Here is an 18,825-nt window from a genome sequence, read left to right as displayed (position 1 = left end):
AAGCAAGGGTAGCCAAGCAGAGGGAAAGCCATGGATGTAGGACAAGTTTTTGTGCTTCGTCAAGCAGCCTCTGGGACGAAACCCGTGGGATCCTATGGGAATGACTCCTCACATATAACAAGATTATCACTGCTCATTACAGAGAAATTGAGGCTTCTCATAAATCCCATTTCCCTGTTTTGACATTGTGTTGGACAGACACAGACAAACAGCCACTGCCATTTTACCGTGTCTGTGAGCAGTGTTATATAGGCCTGAGGCAATTATATGGTGCATCATGACTGAATTGAATGATTACAAGATCAGTGCATTGGTTGATGGCAGTTCAGCCTTCAATTTCCCACTTTATTTATTTTCGTTAGTGTGAGGTAGAGTGGGTCAAACAAGCAGATTGGTTTGAGTTCAGGCAGTCACAGGTTTCAAAATGCAGACATGACAAGAGGAGCTGGATCACTTCACACCTCAAACAGCTTACAGTGTCCACATGACTCTTATCAGTAATTAGTCTCATTCAGAAGTGGCTGGGGAAGAACGTCCCAATGGAAAAAGAACAGGGTTAGATTAGATCACTAAACCCCACATTATACAAACAAGGCCAATAACTTAATATTATTTTTATGCAGACCCTACCCTACATATATCTATGTACAGTAAACATGTACGCACATATATACATACTGTATGTGGATATGTGGATATATAGCTATATACCTATTTAGTTATATATAACTATACATATAATAGATGAAGTCGTCAGTATGAATTTCACCTGAGGTCCCAGCAGGTCCTCACACTTCCAGCGGTGAGGTAATGTCCATGGGTATCATGAGACTGGCAGGTGTTGTGGTCACAAGAGGGCAATCATGCTCACGGGAGCACAGAGGAAGTACCTCACGCACACAGTGACTCCGCAGAAACAGACTCTGGGACACAGACAGAAATGTGTGCAGGATTTCATGTCACATTCACATCTATTCTAATTATGTCTTGTGCTGGACACAGTTAATTTGAATAGAACTAAATTAAGCATGTTGCACCACATGTTGTTACAGGTTAGAAACCCTTAAATGACACTGAAAGACAAAGAGTGGCAAGAAACAATAGTGGAAAAAGACCATCTGGAAAGTGTGGCCCAATGCAGAGGCATGTGAGAGGTATGATGGAGCATAGCCAGATGGGGGCGGTTTATCATTTTATCAGCAACTTTTTGTGTTGACACCACTTCTGTAGGTCTCCCAGTAGAAAGCCTGCAGAACATTCTGGAACTCACCAGCAGACCACAGCAGAGGGTATTAAGACTGCAAACTGTTCTTCACAACAACTAACAGTCAAATCACAACTCTAAGCCCCCAACACACACACACTCCCCTAATTACAGCAGCTGTGTGGGTTTGGAATCCAGCCGATGCCAGCTTTAATATCCCAGCCCACTCCCACTGGGGGCGATGACATCACACGTGCCATTCACACTTGGAGACGAGAGCCGAGTCTGAGCTCCAGAACACTGAACACTAGACCCTGGGGACTTGAGGGGGCAGTGGAGGGTGTATGGGGGTGTGTGCACTGTAGGTAATAACTTTTCCACTTTTTCCACTGTGTCTACACATTTGGCCTTCTTAGCATTCTGATAGAATTTTCACATTCTAATTCCACAACCATTACAGTACAACTAAGCAAATGAAATGCTACACAATTTTGTCATAGTTTCTATTCTGTAAAGCGTTTTACTAAGGCACACTGAGCATATGTGCATCAGGTTCTGGGAGGGGAGAAACATTTGTTTAGAACAGCCACAGCATCCTAAAAATCAATCTTTTGTTATATGAATGGCCATCGCAACATATTATTGTTCACTCCAATAGGAACTGACATGCAACACTCCACTAGGAACTGACATGCAGCACTCCACAAGGAACTGACATGCACACAGTGAAACAGATACAGTAAACCGTTTCCCTTGGAAATCAATGTCAACAGATAATTATACCAAAATATTCAACATTTTTGGTTTATTTCATTTCACTGTAAAATGCTTTACCAAACACTGAGGGGTACATACACACTGTGACTATTGAAGGTTGTAAGATTTCCAATGACATTCACTCACTCTCATTATACCACAGCGAAACTGCATTCAGAGAGGGGTCCCCAAACACATCCACTTGCCCTCTGTCTCATTACAATGTTCACCGTTATATCCTCCATGATCACACAAACTCATGAAATTAGACCTTCCAGGTCAGATATGGGTGAAAGACATACAAAGTTCTGATCAAAGTTTCTTTCATTCCACTTGAGAACTTTCCCCACACGTTCTGCCACTGTCACTGTAAGCATACTTTTTGGGCATCCAGGCCTCCACATCTCTTTAGTGTCTTCTTCCATGGTGTCTTTTTGGGGAAATAAGGTTTAAAAATCCATTTAAATGTGGGAAAGAGAAATTTTGCCATATTTTACCAGGTTCATCCAAACAGTGATGGACATTTGAGTCATGATCCAGTCGTCCTGATCAAACATGTCCACTTGACACCCCCTCCAACATCTGTCCCAAATTCAACACTTGAGACAGAACATTAACCACACGACTGCTTAAATAATTACACATGGACTTGCGTCCAAAGTCACTGCCTCAAAACAAATGAAGCAGCAAGGGTCCACCCAAATGCAGACTACCAGTGACTTTTTATTCCTTTCTTTTTGCAACAGTTTTCACATACTGCTCCAGAGCAGACTTACTGAAATCCTGTGGCTCAACTGCAGTGTCAACAGCAAGACTTGACCAGTTCATGGTATAAAGACGTATACTAGTATATTACTATAAAGAAGTCCTGAAAATGTTCTTCAAACATCTGAAACTTCAATTTCAGGTAAAAACTTAGCAAATTCAGATAAAAGTTGTTTAAACTTGTTTTTAATACAAACACCATTTCACAGCTCCTTTAAAAAAAAAATGAAAACAAAAGTTTGTAGAAATGACAAGCACCAGGTTGTGGTGTGAAGCAAACAGAACCCCTGCAAGTAAGCCTATTTTTAACAAAGCAATCAGCAGTATTAGGCTAAAGTTCTAGGTGTGCGCACTGAAGGTTGTGTTGTGTTTATAAGGTAAGTTCCTGCTGAGCACCCTGTCATTAAGCCTTTGCAATTTACTCTCATACAACAAATCATGATTCATATTATTCAATAGGTTAGTAAAGCACCAGGGAGCTAACGGCAGCAACCTGCCAGCTGTCTGGTCATAAACTCATGGAGTGTTTCCGGAATGCTCAATGACAGTGTGTTCAGTGTTACCATGGTTCGAGCCCAAACTGAAAGTATAATGTCATATGTTGCCTGTCAACAAAAGCCCATCTGACAGATTGAAGTCAGGGGCTGTTGACATTCGTGTCTGCAAAAGATTAGATTGTGATATTATAGCTATTGTATATATTGTCAGTGTTTTCCAATCACCTAGCACAATGATTTTCTGCTTTAGTTATTGTGTGATTGACATGGTACCCAGCACTTGTATCAGAGGAATGCTGGTTTCAGCCAAGTTAAGGCACTCACACAGTGTGAGATGTGATTTGTACATGTATGCACCCCAAGGTTAAGGCAGTATGCCACAAAAAAAGCACCTTGTTTTATTTGGGCTCTGAGAATTCATCAAGTAACCACCTAATGCAGCTGGTGTGTCCTGATTGCCTGTGCTGTGACTGCAAATGAACTGTAGCTTTATCACAAAATGCGCTTTATTGAGGGCTGGAATAAGAAAGTAAATCGGCTGAGATAAGAACGTAGTCATAATAACAAGAACTGGTAATGTTTTTCATGACTGGGAACAAAATGAAAATCACTCAATAGCCAAGGCAGAGTCAGCTCCAAAAAAGGAGCACACTCCTGCTTATAGGCTTCTTCTGAGTAAATCCATGATCGAAAACAGAACATCCAACTAGCTTTTAAAATGAGAGGTTGCCTTCCAACCTATCCTGAAGTCAAATAAGAAAAAGCATAAATAAAAAAAGGGGTATCCTTTAGAAAATGTCCCGGATTAAAAAAAAGTAAGCCAGCATCTACCCATCTCTATTTGCTTACAAACAGCGCTTGTGGGAAAAAAAAGTGGGAAAAAACAACTGAGGTTCCTCTCGGCAAATTCTTTCACTCTCCGTTTCAGTCTTCAAATTATATATTACCATCTGTGTAAAGATAGCCATTATGTTTATGAAAGTGTAGGTTTGTGTGTATTTTTAAAAAAGCAGACGAGACAAACATAATCCCAATGCAGTCCCGTCTAAGACTGGGGCAGGTGCTGTTTGATGATTTCCCGAGACTGTGGAGGTATCCTGTCCGGGAAGCGCACCTGGAACTCCACGACCAAGTCCCCGCGCTGGGCCGGGTTCTTGGGGTAGGGCAGGCCTTCGCCCCGCAGTCTCTTGGCCGTGCCCGGCTTGATGACGTCGTTGCAGGCCAGCGGGATCACCCGGTTGTCGAGGGTGGGAATGTTCACGGTGCAGCCACACAGCGCCTGCAGGGAGTGGGATGGGGGTGGGCAGAGTGGGAGCACAGCTGTTCAGCACTGGACATTGGTGGGGATTTTCCAACATACTACTCGTACATGGAATGAAAACAGAGGGTGAGTACATGGACTATGACCAAAGCTTTTTAAGTAGGGTCTTTACAACTGATCTTGTTATTACAACGAGAAGTTTGCAATGATGTCATAACTTCCAAAACTAATCAACTTAACTGACAAATAGCTACACCATTTTTACAAATGTTTCACGAGTACATTTCATGAGTATATTTCATGAATACATTTTACTTGTTTCTAATACCACCATTTAACTCCATTTTTAAGGATATTAGTCACGTCTCAATTCTGACTGCTAGTGACTGTTCTCTCTTGAGCGTTACTGACATGAGTGGAGTCTCCATGTGAATGTTCAAGCACATGTGGAAGCCTGGAAGATACATAGCAGACCTTTTCACTTTACCATGTCTGTAACATGTGTGTGTATTTGTAAGGGGAGTGTGTGTGTGTGTGTGTGTGTGTGTGTGTCTATGCTGATGGAAGGTGGTCGAGTGCAGAGGAAGCTAATTTTAGCAGGTGGTCTCATTACACAGAGCTGATGAAGTAACAGCCGAATCAGCTGAGGTCGTAAATAGCTGTCAGGTTTATCAGGCAGCCTCGGCTTGAGCCATGCTCAGTGAGGATGATGGGCTGTTACAGAGGCGGCAATCTGAGGCCTAAGGCCTGGAGACTAGAGACTGATCCTTTGTTCTTTACCCTATGCACAACATCCTGTGTGACTGATGCGACATTCATCTTTAAAAAAACAAAACCAAACTTCAGATGGTGTCAAATCAGGTTTTAAAAAGTAGGCGGCACCGCTTTTATTCCAAAAAGCTCGAATCAGCTGAGGTCGTAAATAGATAGATAGATAGATAGATAGATAGATAGATAGATAGATAGATACTTTATTGATCCTCAAGGGGAAATTCAAGGGTCTCGGTAGCATACAGACATAACACACAACATGCACTTACAGCAGAAGTGGTAAACATAAGTGTAAGTATAAACATATAACTAAACTCCACTGTACAATAAAGACAGTAGAAGATAAGACAGATAAGAAAACTAAAAACTAAATACACTATATAAGTTAAATTAAGAAAGTCCAATGTGCTTGAGGGTGATCAAGCATAAGACGCTTGTAGTGACAGGGCCAGGACTGGTGATGTGCTAAAGGGAGTGAGTGTCATGGTGAAGGTGCAAACAGTAGTCCAGCCAAAAACTAAATACACTATATAAGTTAAATTAAGAAAGTCCAATGTGCAAACAGTAGTCCAGCCATAGTCCTTAGTTATGTGTGCCTGGCAAGGTGCTCAAGAGAGTGAGTGAGTGTCATGGTGAAGGTGCAAAAAGTAGTCCAACAGTGCAACAGTGCAAGAGTAAGGTCTAGAGACCAGCATAAATAATATAGACAAATAGGGGAGTAAAGTGTAATGTAGACAAGGTAAAATAAAAAACTATTTCAGTGCAAGAACAGGTTGAGGTAATAGGGTTATAGCCATTCATTCATTCAGTATTGTATCAGAAGCCTTACCGCAGCCATTGATCATGTGTGCTAATATAGCATGAAAAAAACAGTGTAGCAGTAAAACAGTAGAGAAAACATTAGGCTGTGTACAATAGTAGAACAGTAGTAAAACAGTAGTAAGCAGTAGTGGGCAGTCAGTACTCAAAAAACATGGACATGGAGAGGGTGGAGAGGCAGACAGACTAAGCAGAAGCTGTCAGGTTTATCAGGCAGCCTCGGCTTGAGCCATGCTCAGTGAGGATGATGTGCTGTTACAGAGGCGGCAATCTGAGGCCTAAGGCCTGGAGACTAGAGACTGATCCTTTGTTCTTTACCCTATGCACAACATCCTGTGTGACTGACGCAACATTCATCTTTGAAAAAAACAAAAACAAACTTCGGATGGTGTGAAATCAGGTTTTAAAAAGTAGGCGGCACCGCTTTTAATTCAAAAAGCTCAGCTCATGGGGGAAAAAATAAAAAGCAGTATCCAACTACCTACTTCTACCTTTGATGCCTTGAAGCTTATAAGAGAGGTCTTTAAACTTGAATATGCTGTTAACACAGGACATCAATGTAGCCCGACAGTTGAGCCCTGCTAAGCAACTGCCTCAGCTGATTGGTGGAGGAGTGCTGCACGGCTTTCTGATGACTTCACTCTTGCTGCCCATCTATCCCCCTGTGCCCCTGGCAGTGGAAAGAAGGCGAATTCATGGAAAGTGGACTGAGCTGAGAGCTCCTGCCCTTCTCCTCGGATGGCCTAATCTGCCACGCAGGGCCAATGAGCCGAGTTTTCCCAGGCATCATCAACTAGCTGGGAAACTGGGTCTGCCACACGCACAGCCATAGACACAGCGGCGTGGTGCTGCCATGGCCTACTGGTTAGCGCTTCGGACTTGTAAACGGAGGGTTGCCGGTTCGAACCCCGAACAGTAGGAATGGCACCTAACCCCTCACTGCTCCCCGCTGTAGCAGGCAGCTCACTGCGTCGGGATTAGTGTGTGCTTCACCTCACTGTGTGTTCACTGTGTGCTGAGTGTGTTTCACTAATTCACAGATTGGGATAAATGCCGAGACCAAATTTCCTTCACTGGATCAAAAGATACTTATGCTTTACTTACTCCGTCTTCCAGTGAGATTGAAACCACAATCTGAGGAGACAACAATCACTTGAGGGTTTGTTAATAAAGGCTTGTTGAGGTTGGTGCTATGGTGCACTCAGCCAACGAGAGAGAAGGGATGGCAAGAAAGGGAGAGGGAATTTGGCTTTAATGGCGCAATAACCTCTGGGCCATTAGCACTCGCTTAACGAACAGACGAAGCGTTTTAATTTAAAAAAACAAGGACAGCCCTGACGGTGATGTTGCTGCACTGACCAGACAGCGGAGATTTGACAGGAGATGGAGGGGTGCTGGCGGAGCTCCAGAAAGAGCTTAATTGTCAAAGATGACTTGACATTTGCTGGGGTGGGTCGGCTGTTTATGAGGGGATCTGGCGCGCTCGAGAGTCCGGTGCAATAAAGTTGGAGCCCATTATTGCCTCTGCTATATTGCAATTTAAGAGGCCTCATCTGATTTAACTGTCGACATCCTTTACAAGAACAGATAAACAACATTATTACAAAAGACATAAAAGTCCGGGGGAAAGCTGCAGAGCGCCAGGAACAAAAGCAAATTAGTGTACACAACACAGTCTGAAGGTGGGACTAATCATATCACATGCTGTACTGGGAATCCCAAAAGACAGAAAAATCACACTGAGAGCAGAACATAAAAAGTATGTCTGCTAAGGGTCTCTGATTTCATGATCTCCCTGTAATTACAGGCAGGAGCTCCTTGGACCTGACCTGGAGCTTTGTCTAGAATGCCAGTACTGTGGAAATTCACAATATCTAAAGTAGATGCAAACACTGCAGCAAAGCTCAAAAATGCTTATCACCTGCTTGCCAGGTTGTGCAATCTCAGCTCTGTTCTAAGTGAGATGCAGGGCGGCAAGTGCATACAGTACATGACTGTTTTGTGTTTTTTTTTTTTTCAATGACTGTGACTCCAGGACATGAAAGAGAGGATTTTGACAAGACAAGAGAAATCGGGAGTATAACACCTAGAATTCAATGATGAGAGTACCAAATCCTGGCCACCTTATCTCTCATCCATGGAATGCTTCAGAACAGAAAAACACACTAACAATCTAACTGTTCATGTCGTATAAAACGTTCAAAATATCTAAATGTGTTTAAGACTCGCCCTGACATTTTTGGTGGTAAAGGATACAGTATGCCTCTTTTTCAGCACTCTCAGAAAGCTTTCATGACTAAATTAAAGTTGGAATAGCTTGTGAATCCATTTGTGTGAGTATTTTCATATGTGAAACACTTTTGCGTTACCCAGGGGTGCCGAGTACAAAAAAATATTCCCTTTACAAGGACAAATATTCAAGTTTCAACTTTAATTTAACAGATGGGAGCCTTGCGCCTGAAGTGAACAGAAAAGCACCGACTGACAGACTGCTTGCGGAAATACACATCAGCATTCAGCAGAACAGTTGGTTTCCTGCATGACGGTTCCAAGAGGTGGCTCATTTTCTTTGGATCTCATTTTCTATGGATATACTCCACATACTCCCAGTCACAAACCACTGATACGGGCACTATTTGTGGCGCTGATGCCAGTCGGTGGTGGGTGTCTGATCCCTGGTGTTTTTCTGGGTCATAAAAAAAAGACACGAGGACAGCAGGTCCTTAAAATGTTGGTCAGCGCTTTTATTTAAACGTGTTTTGTTTTTGAAAAATGGAGGGCAAAACAGAGTCAGAGGAAACCAGTGGGCCATCTGGAAGGTTGTGAATGTCATTCCATGTCATGCAGCGACAGACGATCTCGGTTGGCATGAAATTTCGGCTGGCTAAAATTAATCGTATGGTCCCAGGCAGCTAATTGGCGGCGGAAGCCACAGCCGCGCATCCGGAGACACGCTGGCACAAACAATGCCATGCAGCAACACACAAAAACAAGCTGTCATCTCCACTTTCCTCTAGTTTTCTCTTCCCAGATTTCTGGTGAGCTCGCTAATGAGAGTCATTTTTTCACTCCTTCTGTCATCCTTTTTCCCTCTCAGTCAGAGCTCATCGCAGTCTTGCAGCAGAGCAGAGCAGAGCAGAGCAGAGTAAAGGAGATTGGAGCGAGCTGAGGAAGCTGCACACAGTGCTGGCTGAGCCTCGTGGGTCGGCGCTCCTGCAGAAAGCGCTGCGGGGAGGCTCTGCAGCAGCACAGCAGCTATCTGCTGAGTCACATCAAAGCTACTGCCTAACCGAGTTAACACACACACACACACACACACACACACACACACACACACACACACACACACACACACACACACACACACACACACACACACACACACACACACACACACACACGTTCAAGGGACTGAATTTCAAAGGAGGCATACAGTGAAAAAGAATAAATGCCACAATTTTTCATCAATGCAATGCCAAATGCTATCAATGCAACATACTGCATCATTGTGACATTTGAGGGTAGAGGTACTCCATATAAGTACTCTAGATCAGCCTATTTTTATGTCCACATAACCAGTGCACTACAGTATAATAGCACAATGGTAGCATAACAGTAAAAACTATATCTCTTGCTGTTAACTAATGCACTGGTGTGATTACACATTCTACGAGTATGCAAGACCTGAAATAGCAGCCAAATCAAAAATTCAAGGTTACCCAGTAGCAAACATCAAAGTGCTGGTCAGTCTACTAATGAGCATACTATGCACCAAAAATGGGTCATACCTCTGAATTATTTTTTAATTAACGGTGCCTGATTATGTTAATTGGAGCAAAGATTAAGGATCTTTCCATATGCGTTCCATTTCAGGTGATGATCGGGACAGCGCATAACGTTCCCTCCTAAATAGAGTTCGCAATTAAACTCACGGCTTAAAATGTCCCAGGCTTGGCTGTTGCCACCCTACTACAACAATTTCCACCCGCGGCCGTCCCTGCTTGCTGGCCTTGCCTTTCTCGGAGACGGTCTCCACGAGCAGCCACGGGTGACACTGGGGTACGAGATTCCTGTGGACTCACACCACGGTGGCAGAGGGTAAATCGGTGCTGCCTGCCACAAGGCCTATCAGCCCCAAGTGCTCATGGGAAGACTGAGAGCCCCAGTGGCTGGTCACCACAGCAGATGGATGATGGATGAGGACCGAGGGAACGGGGGCTATGGCTAGACAGGAAGGAAAGGAGGAAAATGGGGGCCTCTGACTGGGATTAGGGCCCCTATTGGTCTTGGGTGGGCCTCACAAATATCAATGCATAGTTCATTGCTGCACTGCATCTCTCCCTCTCTCTCTCTCTCTCTCTCCCTTCCTTCCTGCAGTGCTTGAAGGGTTGACTCAGGGTCTGAACGGTACATTACCCCTGACGAGGCAGTCTGGGCCTGGACAGACAGACCTGAGCTGAGAAGTTGCTGAGGAGCAGAAAAGAACGCAACTTTCCACTTACCTGAGGCTGTCACTCAGACTACAGAGATTAGTGTCTCACTTTATCAAGCGAGCTAGCTAAGGGTATTTTCAGCTGCCTCTGGGTAACTTTAAATTACAAAGGATTCTAGCACACTAGATGCTAATGCACAAAATCATGTTTAATGCCTTGGTAAATCATTGGTATCAGTTACATCTATTTTTACACCAACTTGCATTTTTACAAGAACACATGTGCATACATGTGTTTTTTTACAGCTGACAACCTTACATCATAGGAGGTCTTCTATCTGATCTTTTATTTGGTTTAATGTAAAAAAGGGCTAAAGCCCTGGTGAACCCTCTCCACACTCTCTTTACATATTCTGAGAGAGATCATTTGTGTAGTCAAGGTGATTCATCAGAACTTGTCACTGAGATGTGTTCACATGAAGTTACTCTCAACAACAATACACTGTCTGAGGGGGACATCAGTCTGAAAGGCCCCTCCCCATCCTTGTGGTCAGCGAGGTCGGCGAGCTATTTTGGCTACAATCAGGACAGGACTAAAACAGACCTTGGAAGTTTACCCCAAGTAAATTGACACAAAGGCCAAACAAGGCTCTAGAGATGTGATAATAATAAACCTGTGTAATGTGTGTCTGGACCAAATCTATTCCAAGGATCAGACAGTCCAACTGACCAAACAAACTCCATACACACCAAGGCAAATGGGTGTCAGGTCAAATGACTGCGAAACTATCCTGCACTTATGTAAATCTACAGTATATATCTAGGCCTATATTCTAATACTCTATAGTCTACACTGGTATGGCAATATATACAACTGTATCTACTCTATCGTCCTATAATTTTACATTTTCCTGTTTTTACCAAAACATTTCCTTAGATAGTTGCTATTTACACTAATTACCCAACTATACAAGCTCTCTCTACTCTTCAGCTCTCCGCTGAGACAGAGAGATGTCCGAAAATAGAATCTTGGCAAGCGAAAAAACACAAACAAAGCAAATGATGCCCAATATGGCCAGGAAATGCATGAGCATCTAAAGTGAATGAATGAGTCATTACTGACTAATTAACACATACGGTTCAGAATGGCAGAAAACTGCTGCATCTGCATCTGCAACAGCTCAACCCCCGAGACCCTTCCTAAGGTGTCTTACCTCCTTCAGGCTGATCTTGGCTGAGTAGATGAGGTTGGAGCCGTCACGTTTGAAGTGCGGGTGGCCTTTGTCCTTGAGCACAAAGGCGATGTCGGCGGGGATGTTGTCCGGCGTCTCGTCGCCCTCCTTGGGGAAGGTGATCTTGGTGCCCTCCTTCCAGCCGCGCTTGATGACGATGTTGAGGATCTTGTCCTCGGTGCGCATGCTGCGTCCGTCTGGGTTGAGGCGCCGCCGCGTGATGCGCATGCGCTTGGTGCAGCCGTGGAAGATCTCCTCCAGCGAGACGCGCAGCTCGTGCACCACCGGCGGGTCCTGCATGCGCCGCCGGCCGCGGAGGGGCTCGGCCCGCTGCGCCCTCCGACCCCCGCCGCCGCCACTGTGGTGGAAACCGTTGAGTCCGTTGAAGGCGCTGAAGCTGCTGCCGAAGTGGCCCCAGGGCCCGAAGGGGTCGTCATCGCCGTCCATGTCGATGTCGTTGTCATGATGATGGTCGCCGTGGTGGTCGCTGAAGCCATTGGACGTGTGGTTGCGCGTGCGGCTGGAGCCAAAGAATATGTCGAAGGGGTTGGAGCCGCCGAAGAACGAGGCGAAGGTGGCGTGCGGGTCGCCGTGGAAGGTGTAGTGGTAGGTGCTGCCTGAGTTGCCTGTGGAGCCGCCACCGCCTGCCTTCAGACCTGCAGTGAGACAAGACATCAGGGTTAGTCAGCCCACCCACACATATAGTACCTGAGATAATACTGCCAGAGGACCAGTGTGGAGACAGATAACAGCCGACTAGGGTTCCTGCTTTACAGCAGAGATGACTTTAGCAGAATTCATGATTTTGTAACTGAGATGTTGAAGATATAGCTAATATATATGGCTCTTACTATAGAAACCATGGTTTGGAGAAATTGGCAAAAAATCTGAAGATGTACTGAGTTCTAGTTCTAGTTGGGATTAACATCTAGTGCGCCATCACCTTTCGTGAGAATGGTCAAACCTGCATTCAGGTCTTTTGGCTCCCTGTCGCTTTCAACAGTCCTACAAATTGAGGTGTTAAAATTCTCCTACAATCACTGCAGTGTGAAAATCATCAACAGTGATTGAGAACACATCCGGCTTAATGGAAACTGGGGCGCGGGAGGGAGGGTAGCGCACAGGAGATGGGGGGGGGGTCGCCTCTGCTATGCTTTAGAGCTCTGTTGAGTGCTGATAAGACTTAAGCCCATGGCTGACTGATCCCGATTTAATATACAGAGCCAGGACACTCCATCGCTGGACATATAGAAAACTTTTTTTTTTAAAAATCTAAAAAATCTATATTCACTGTAATGGCAGCAGCGGCTCACCGTATAGCAGGTCAACATTTCATAGACTCACTTCTGTTATTTACAGTGGTGTGAACCTCCTCAAGAAACCCTCTCGTCTCCACAGAGGGGATGACACATCTTGGGGCAGTGCCCTCAGCTGCTCTAATGAGCAACGGCTACTCAAAGGGACTGGGTGGGTGAAGAGGCGAGAGGGGTGACAAGAGTCCTGACATCCTCTTCCCCGCACCATCTGTGCAGCCGCCACAGGGACCCAAGCCTGGTGCAGTGCCTCTCTGCCAGCCTCCCCTCCCATCCCCTCCCCACCTCCCCACCACGCCTCTCCTCTCTTCCCCACTCCTCTCTTCTCCACTCCTCTCTTCTCCACTCCTCTCTTCCCCACTCCTCTCTTCTCCACTCTCTGCTGGTATTTGCACTCTCCCAAGCCCCCGGACCACTCGTGAGGATCACAGCCAGCTGTGACCAGACATGCAGCTCGGACATCTCCAATATCTACCTGAAGTATCACACTGCAGTGTCACGCAAATGAACCTGACATATGACAGAGGTTCCATATGAATGATATGTGGTTATCTTATTTATCACATGCTTTTATCCAAAGAGATCTGATGAATATGAAAGAATATTAGGAACAGATAAAAAAGTACTAATTCAATGACCACCAATACTGACTATCAGTGCTTGTAAGGAATCCCAAACAGCATTTCTTTGCCACAGGGCATGCTAACCTTAGTCATGTCCTAAGTCAGTAGTCATTGATTTTATCCAATCACAGTGATGCATGACTCATAGCTTGGGCTTCGTTGCTTCGATAGAAATAGACTAGTGTAGAGGAGACATTTTAATTCCCAGAAACACTTTGACAAGCCTGAAGCACACAGGAGGAAGAATATCAAACTGATTATTAGAGCTCCATGATGTCGGACTCAATATTACTCCATTGCAGAATTCTTCATTTCAGGTTTAAGATGTACATGATCAGTGATGGTATGCACAACATTGTAAATAGTCCTAGGCCACAGAGTATGGTGAAACTGTGTGGCCTAGGACTATATTCTGTGGTAGAGGCATGTGTTCTCTGTGACAATGGCATAAGCATTATCATGTCTTTCATCACATTAGGTGAGACTTGTGACTGCCCACGCTTTTCAATTCTGAGTGTCAGACGCACCACAAGGACTGCCAAATGCCTCTCTTTGTATTTTGGTTCTGATGGGAATAAAGTAAAATCACACGACTGAGTGGAGTGGAAATCGCTGGGGCTCTCCTACACAAACAGCCTACCTCAACGGCTATTAATATACCCAAAGCCAAGCCTGTGTAGTGGTCCGTCCGTTGAAAAATGTGTGTCGGAAAGAATACACAAGTCGGATCTACGAGAAGAGCCAGACAGCGTCATCCTGTAAAGCGGGATGAGGTTAGAAGTCTAAAAATGAGCCCCTGTTTAAGGACTTGTGTCTGTTTAATGTAAGCTGTGAGGGCAGCCATCTGAATGGACAAACGCACTCAACCACTCCACCACTGATTGGTCATGTATCAACCACTGGAGGTAAAGTACGAAGATAATTTGCTCATCCTCAGAGGCTTAAGGCGAGTACAGAAAAATATGAGCAATACCAAAAGTCATGTAAGGTTTGCTGCTGTCACACGGTAGGTTAGCATAGACGCTACACAGCAGTGTGATTAAAAATGCATTACAGCCAGTGCTTTGCAAGGGCTTTGAAAATGAGCATACTCAGGCTATACAGATATGCAAGACGTAGCTGGTTGTTAAAATAGTAAGTGGGTCATAGTGAAATAATAGAGTCCTACGTTGACCAGGAATAGGCCCTTCCAATCTTGGTGTTTTCCCCTCTTCCTCCTCTATGATATATTTTCCCTCAGTTATGTATTCTTAAATCACCTCAGCCAAGCTCTTTCTAGTCAGGCCCCCCTGCGATATGCTGAACACCCACTGGCTGGCTGCAGTTGACTTAAAGCAACTTTGCTGCAACTTAAAGCATCAACTCACTTTTCAAAAACCAATGGTTTAAAACGACAGGCTCCTTAAGAAAGGTGCAAATCAAAGGCAGGTTCCCTTGCTATGACACCGAAGGCATCCGTCTTAGTGTGCTTCCAACTGAAATGCTGGGTTTTCCAGCTGTGCACCGACTAAAGATAGACAAACGGGGCTGGCGCAGGGCCCAGCGGTGAGCCATCGGCAAGAGCTGGAATATCATGTCTCTTTGTCTTCCTCCGACTACCCCCACCACCATCTTGTTTTTGTTTTTGTTTGACTGAGCCACACATGCAAAATTTCACCGTGACAGCATAGCCTGAGCACTTGCCAATATTTGAGTTCAGCATTCAAATTAAATCAGCTTGGAAAATATGACTTTATATGGGGAGAAAAAACAAAAGCTCTCTCTTTGGAGTTGAGGAGCACTCTGCATTCTCGCCGGAATGGTATTGTCCTCTGGTACCCGATTTTATACCCCAAAGCTATTTGAAGAGTAGAGGACCCTAGAATCATTAATGTCTTTTTTTATCCACATTACCAGCCTTTATTCAATAGAGAATTAAAAACATGAAAGACCAGAGTGGCAAACTCACCATCTTCTCCATACTGGTCATAGATGACCCTCTTCTTAGGGTCACTCAGCACCTCATATGCCTCTGCTATTTCCTTGAACTTCTCCTCTGCGTTGGGGTCCTTGTTTTTGTCTGGGTGAAACTTGAGAGCCATCTTCCTATAGGCCTTTTTGATCTCATCCTCGTTGGCCCCAGACTGGATGCCTAGGGTCTTGTAGTAGTCCTTCCCCATGGCTTTGATGGACAGACAGCCAACGTCTGGAAGCACCCTTGCTTGCTGAGAAATGTAACATGGCAACAGGTTAAGATGACTCATCCAAAACAGAGATATCCAACACAGCTGCACACAACGACACACAGCATGCGAGTGAGAAAACACATAAAAAATTAAATGAACAAGAATGGGGATCAGTCGCATAACCAATAATGATTTTAGACTCTCACTCGAATTGGTTCAATAGTAAATGCTGACAATATAGGTGTTATATTGTTCTGTATATGTAATATATATCTATAAATGTATTTGGATCATGATACTCTGCATTGTGAGGCTAAAACTTGACAGCACAGGCAGCACCAAAACCAGTAACACTACCAAGGGAATCTACAGGCAAATGAGCCATGATCAATTACTCCTTGAGCAACTACTGTCTTGTGAAATGTCTCTGTAGATAATTCATAGTTTCATTCATAATTTCGAGGTGTCAATCCGGTTTTATCCAAGCCCTTCAGACCCTTTGACACTAAGGAGGCTGTACTTGTACTTTACCGGCTGCCTCTGCCCCATCTCAAAGCGCACTTCACCAAAGACACCTTTGCACCACAAACCTCAACTACATAATTCACTAATGAGCCAAGTTGAAGATCTAGGCTTAGATTTTAGAGAGAGGTGACTTTAAAGGAATTATTCCACAGGAGATAGGTGTAATGGCGCTGTAACAGGTGTAGGTGTAATAGGTGTAGGGCCTATTAAGAAAGAAGTATATCCCTTAATTTCTATCAAGTCAGAGGATATAAAATCAATGTTGTCAATGTACATGGATGTAAATAAACAAACACGCAAAACAAATAAATAAATGAATGTTTGAGATGTGAAGATGTAGGGTATACAGGCATAAATAAAACAGACATTAGTTACTTCTATGGTCAAGTTAATCAACTTGAGTTAATGTAAGCATCCCATCAAGAATCAAACTTATGACCTTCATGCAGCCCCTATGATAAACATGATAGCCTATACGCCACCCTCTCCGTTTACATCTCTTTCGCTGGCCATCATTTTGACATGACTCCCCGGTTCTTCCAGTCGACCACAGGGAAGCTAAACATGTTTGCTTCTCAAACTGACAGAATCATTTTTGCTTGCTTAATTCTTAATTCTATAATTTGGTCCCATTACCCACCTTCTTTTTGCGCCAAATTGGACCTATCTTGGGTACCTAACTGTCATCCTAATTTAATGCTTAACCATGCCCTCTATGATGTGCACACAGCTGGGAACAGTACGTGTTTCCATTTTCCACTCGCTTTCGAATGGTTTATGTCAAGAGGGGAGTTGTAGTCGCGTGCATTTAGAATGAGCATCCTTTACCTGTTCACCAAAGGGCTTCAAATGGAAAGGCAGGGGGTTTAGGAAGTGAAGCATTACAGCTGAGCTCAACACTTACCACATGCTAGGCTATCCAGCTGATATTTAGGATAGCTGCACCACCGTGGTTCGGAGATTGAAAACAACAAAACATCTGCTTTACTATACCCTACAGCGTCCGCGAAAATGTTGTGCACATAGCCTAGGCTAAGTTACTTTTGTGACTAAGGAAAATCCCTTGTCTCTCACTACATCAGGCATCATCGAAATGTCTCATTCAAATAAACAGCAAACAGACACAATGTAAAACGAGATCATTAAGCCAACAGAGAAAGATGGAAGACGATAAATAGTCGACTACTCACCCGTACCGTCAGCAGATAATGTGCTTGGTATTCCGCATCAGACCAGAGATTCCCACACAGACACACACACACTGGCTGCACACACCTTCAAGTCTAAAACGGTTGCCTACTCCTACAGCCATCCTCCGCTAAATCAATGATGTCACGAAGTCGACAAGCCATCACAAAAGCTGAATAACCGGTGACAGTCCCGCTAATGGTCAGCGTGACGTCAGTGAAACCGGCAAAATGATCCCGTAGCCTACTGAATTTCTTTAATCGAAATGCAGCCTGACTCCATCTACCACCCAACAAACACTGAACAATAAGAGCCAAGCGCAGCCTATCAAATAATGTCGTAAACTAAACCTGAACTGCAACGAGGGCAGGCTGTTTTATTCGCATTTTTACAAGTGTCAAACACCACTGATTTGCAATGCTGCTTCACCCCGTAGTCGCTCACTTCACAGCAAGTTCATCTGATGCCTTGCCGAACAGAACAGCCTACAAGTTACCAGAGAACTTTGAATTGTATGCCACAAAGCAAATCAGAAAATGGTACAACTTAAAATGACATGATTCAAGCCAAGACGAAAACAAAATGAGAGAACTTACGATCATGAAATAATGAGGAATTTTGATTTAAATGTTAAATCTTACCCCGATCCAGCTGTCATAGCAGTGTATGACACGGAACTTACATTTAAAATCCTTTTGTTTTAAACCAAGTTGAGTCAAAATCAAAACCATTTTCTCAGTTAGTATAGGTTATATGCTAAACTTCTATCAAACAATCGTTTATTGGAAAAGCCCGGGACCTTACCGTGTCCAAGAATCGCTTTGCTGACTACCGCTTGCAATTTGCCTGACATCTAACTCCATTCGGAAAGCCACGCCTGCCCTGGTCTGGAGTGAAACCCCTGGTACCGCCTCTTGAACACTAGGAATACCCCTCTCTCAATTACAAGTTACAAAATGTTAATAGGCTATGCTGCTACATTGTATTCATTTAATTCTTGGGATAACTTCCTGACATTCCAGGCATACCTCTGCTTCACACATACATGTATAATAATAATGCTGGAGAAGAGATATTGCAAATGTCCAGTTTAAAAACGCGAGACGATGGAGGAGGAATGCCCAAGGAATTTCGATAGGAAAAAGACAAACATTTGGTTAGGTTCAGAGCCGTCTTTCACGCTCCGGATTAGCTTCTGACTAACGTACTGACAATTGTCATTTGTTCCAACTGAACAAGACACAGGGATTCTATAACAATAACACACAATTAAT

The 18,825-nt window shown here is 44.1% G+C and overlaps 1 protein-coding gene across 5 annotated transcripts; it reads right to left on the bottom strand.

Annotated features, from left to right (window-relative positions):
• Positions 1-1,994: 1,994 nt before the first annotated feature.
• On the bottom strand, positions 1,995-18,418 carry dnajb5 (DnaJ heat shock protein family (Hsp40) member B5). 5 transcript variants are annotated; one of them, XM_048242499.1, is made up of 5 exons: positions 18,356-18,418; positions 18,193-18,243; positions 15,622-15,877; positions 11,720-12,393; positions 1,995-4,501 (listed from the first exon to the last, which is right to left on the bottom strand). In XM_048242499.1, exons 3-5 carry the CDS (start codon positions 15,830-15,832, stop codon positions 4,268-4,270), a joined length of 1,119 nt encoding a protein of 372 aa, XP_048098456.1. In that variant the 5' UTR covers positions 15,833-15,877; positions 18,193-18,243; positions 18,356-18,418; the 3' UTR covers positions 1,995-4,267. The 5 variants fall into 5 exon arrangements, with proteins under 5 accessions (XP_048098456.1, XP_048098458.1, XP_048098454.1 ...); XM_048242501.1 differs by lacking the exon at positions 18,193-18,243 and having other exon boundaries at positions 18,356-18,392; XM_048242497.1 differs by lacking the exon at positions 18,356-18,418 and having other exon boundaries at positions 18,193-18,344.
• Between the last annotated feature and the right edge of the window lie 407 nt (positions 18,419-18,825).

Source organism: Alosa alosa, chromosome 5 (assembly GCF_017589495.1).
Source record: "Alosa alosa isolate M-15738 ecotype Scorff River chromosome 5, AALO_Geno_1.1, whole genome shotgun sequence".
NCBI classification, from domain to species: domain Eukaryota; kingdom Metazoa; phylum Chordata; class Actinopteri; order Clupeiformes; family Clupeidae; genus Alosa; species Alosa alosa.
This window is presented reverse-complemented; position numbering and strand designations above follow the sequence as displayed.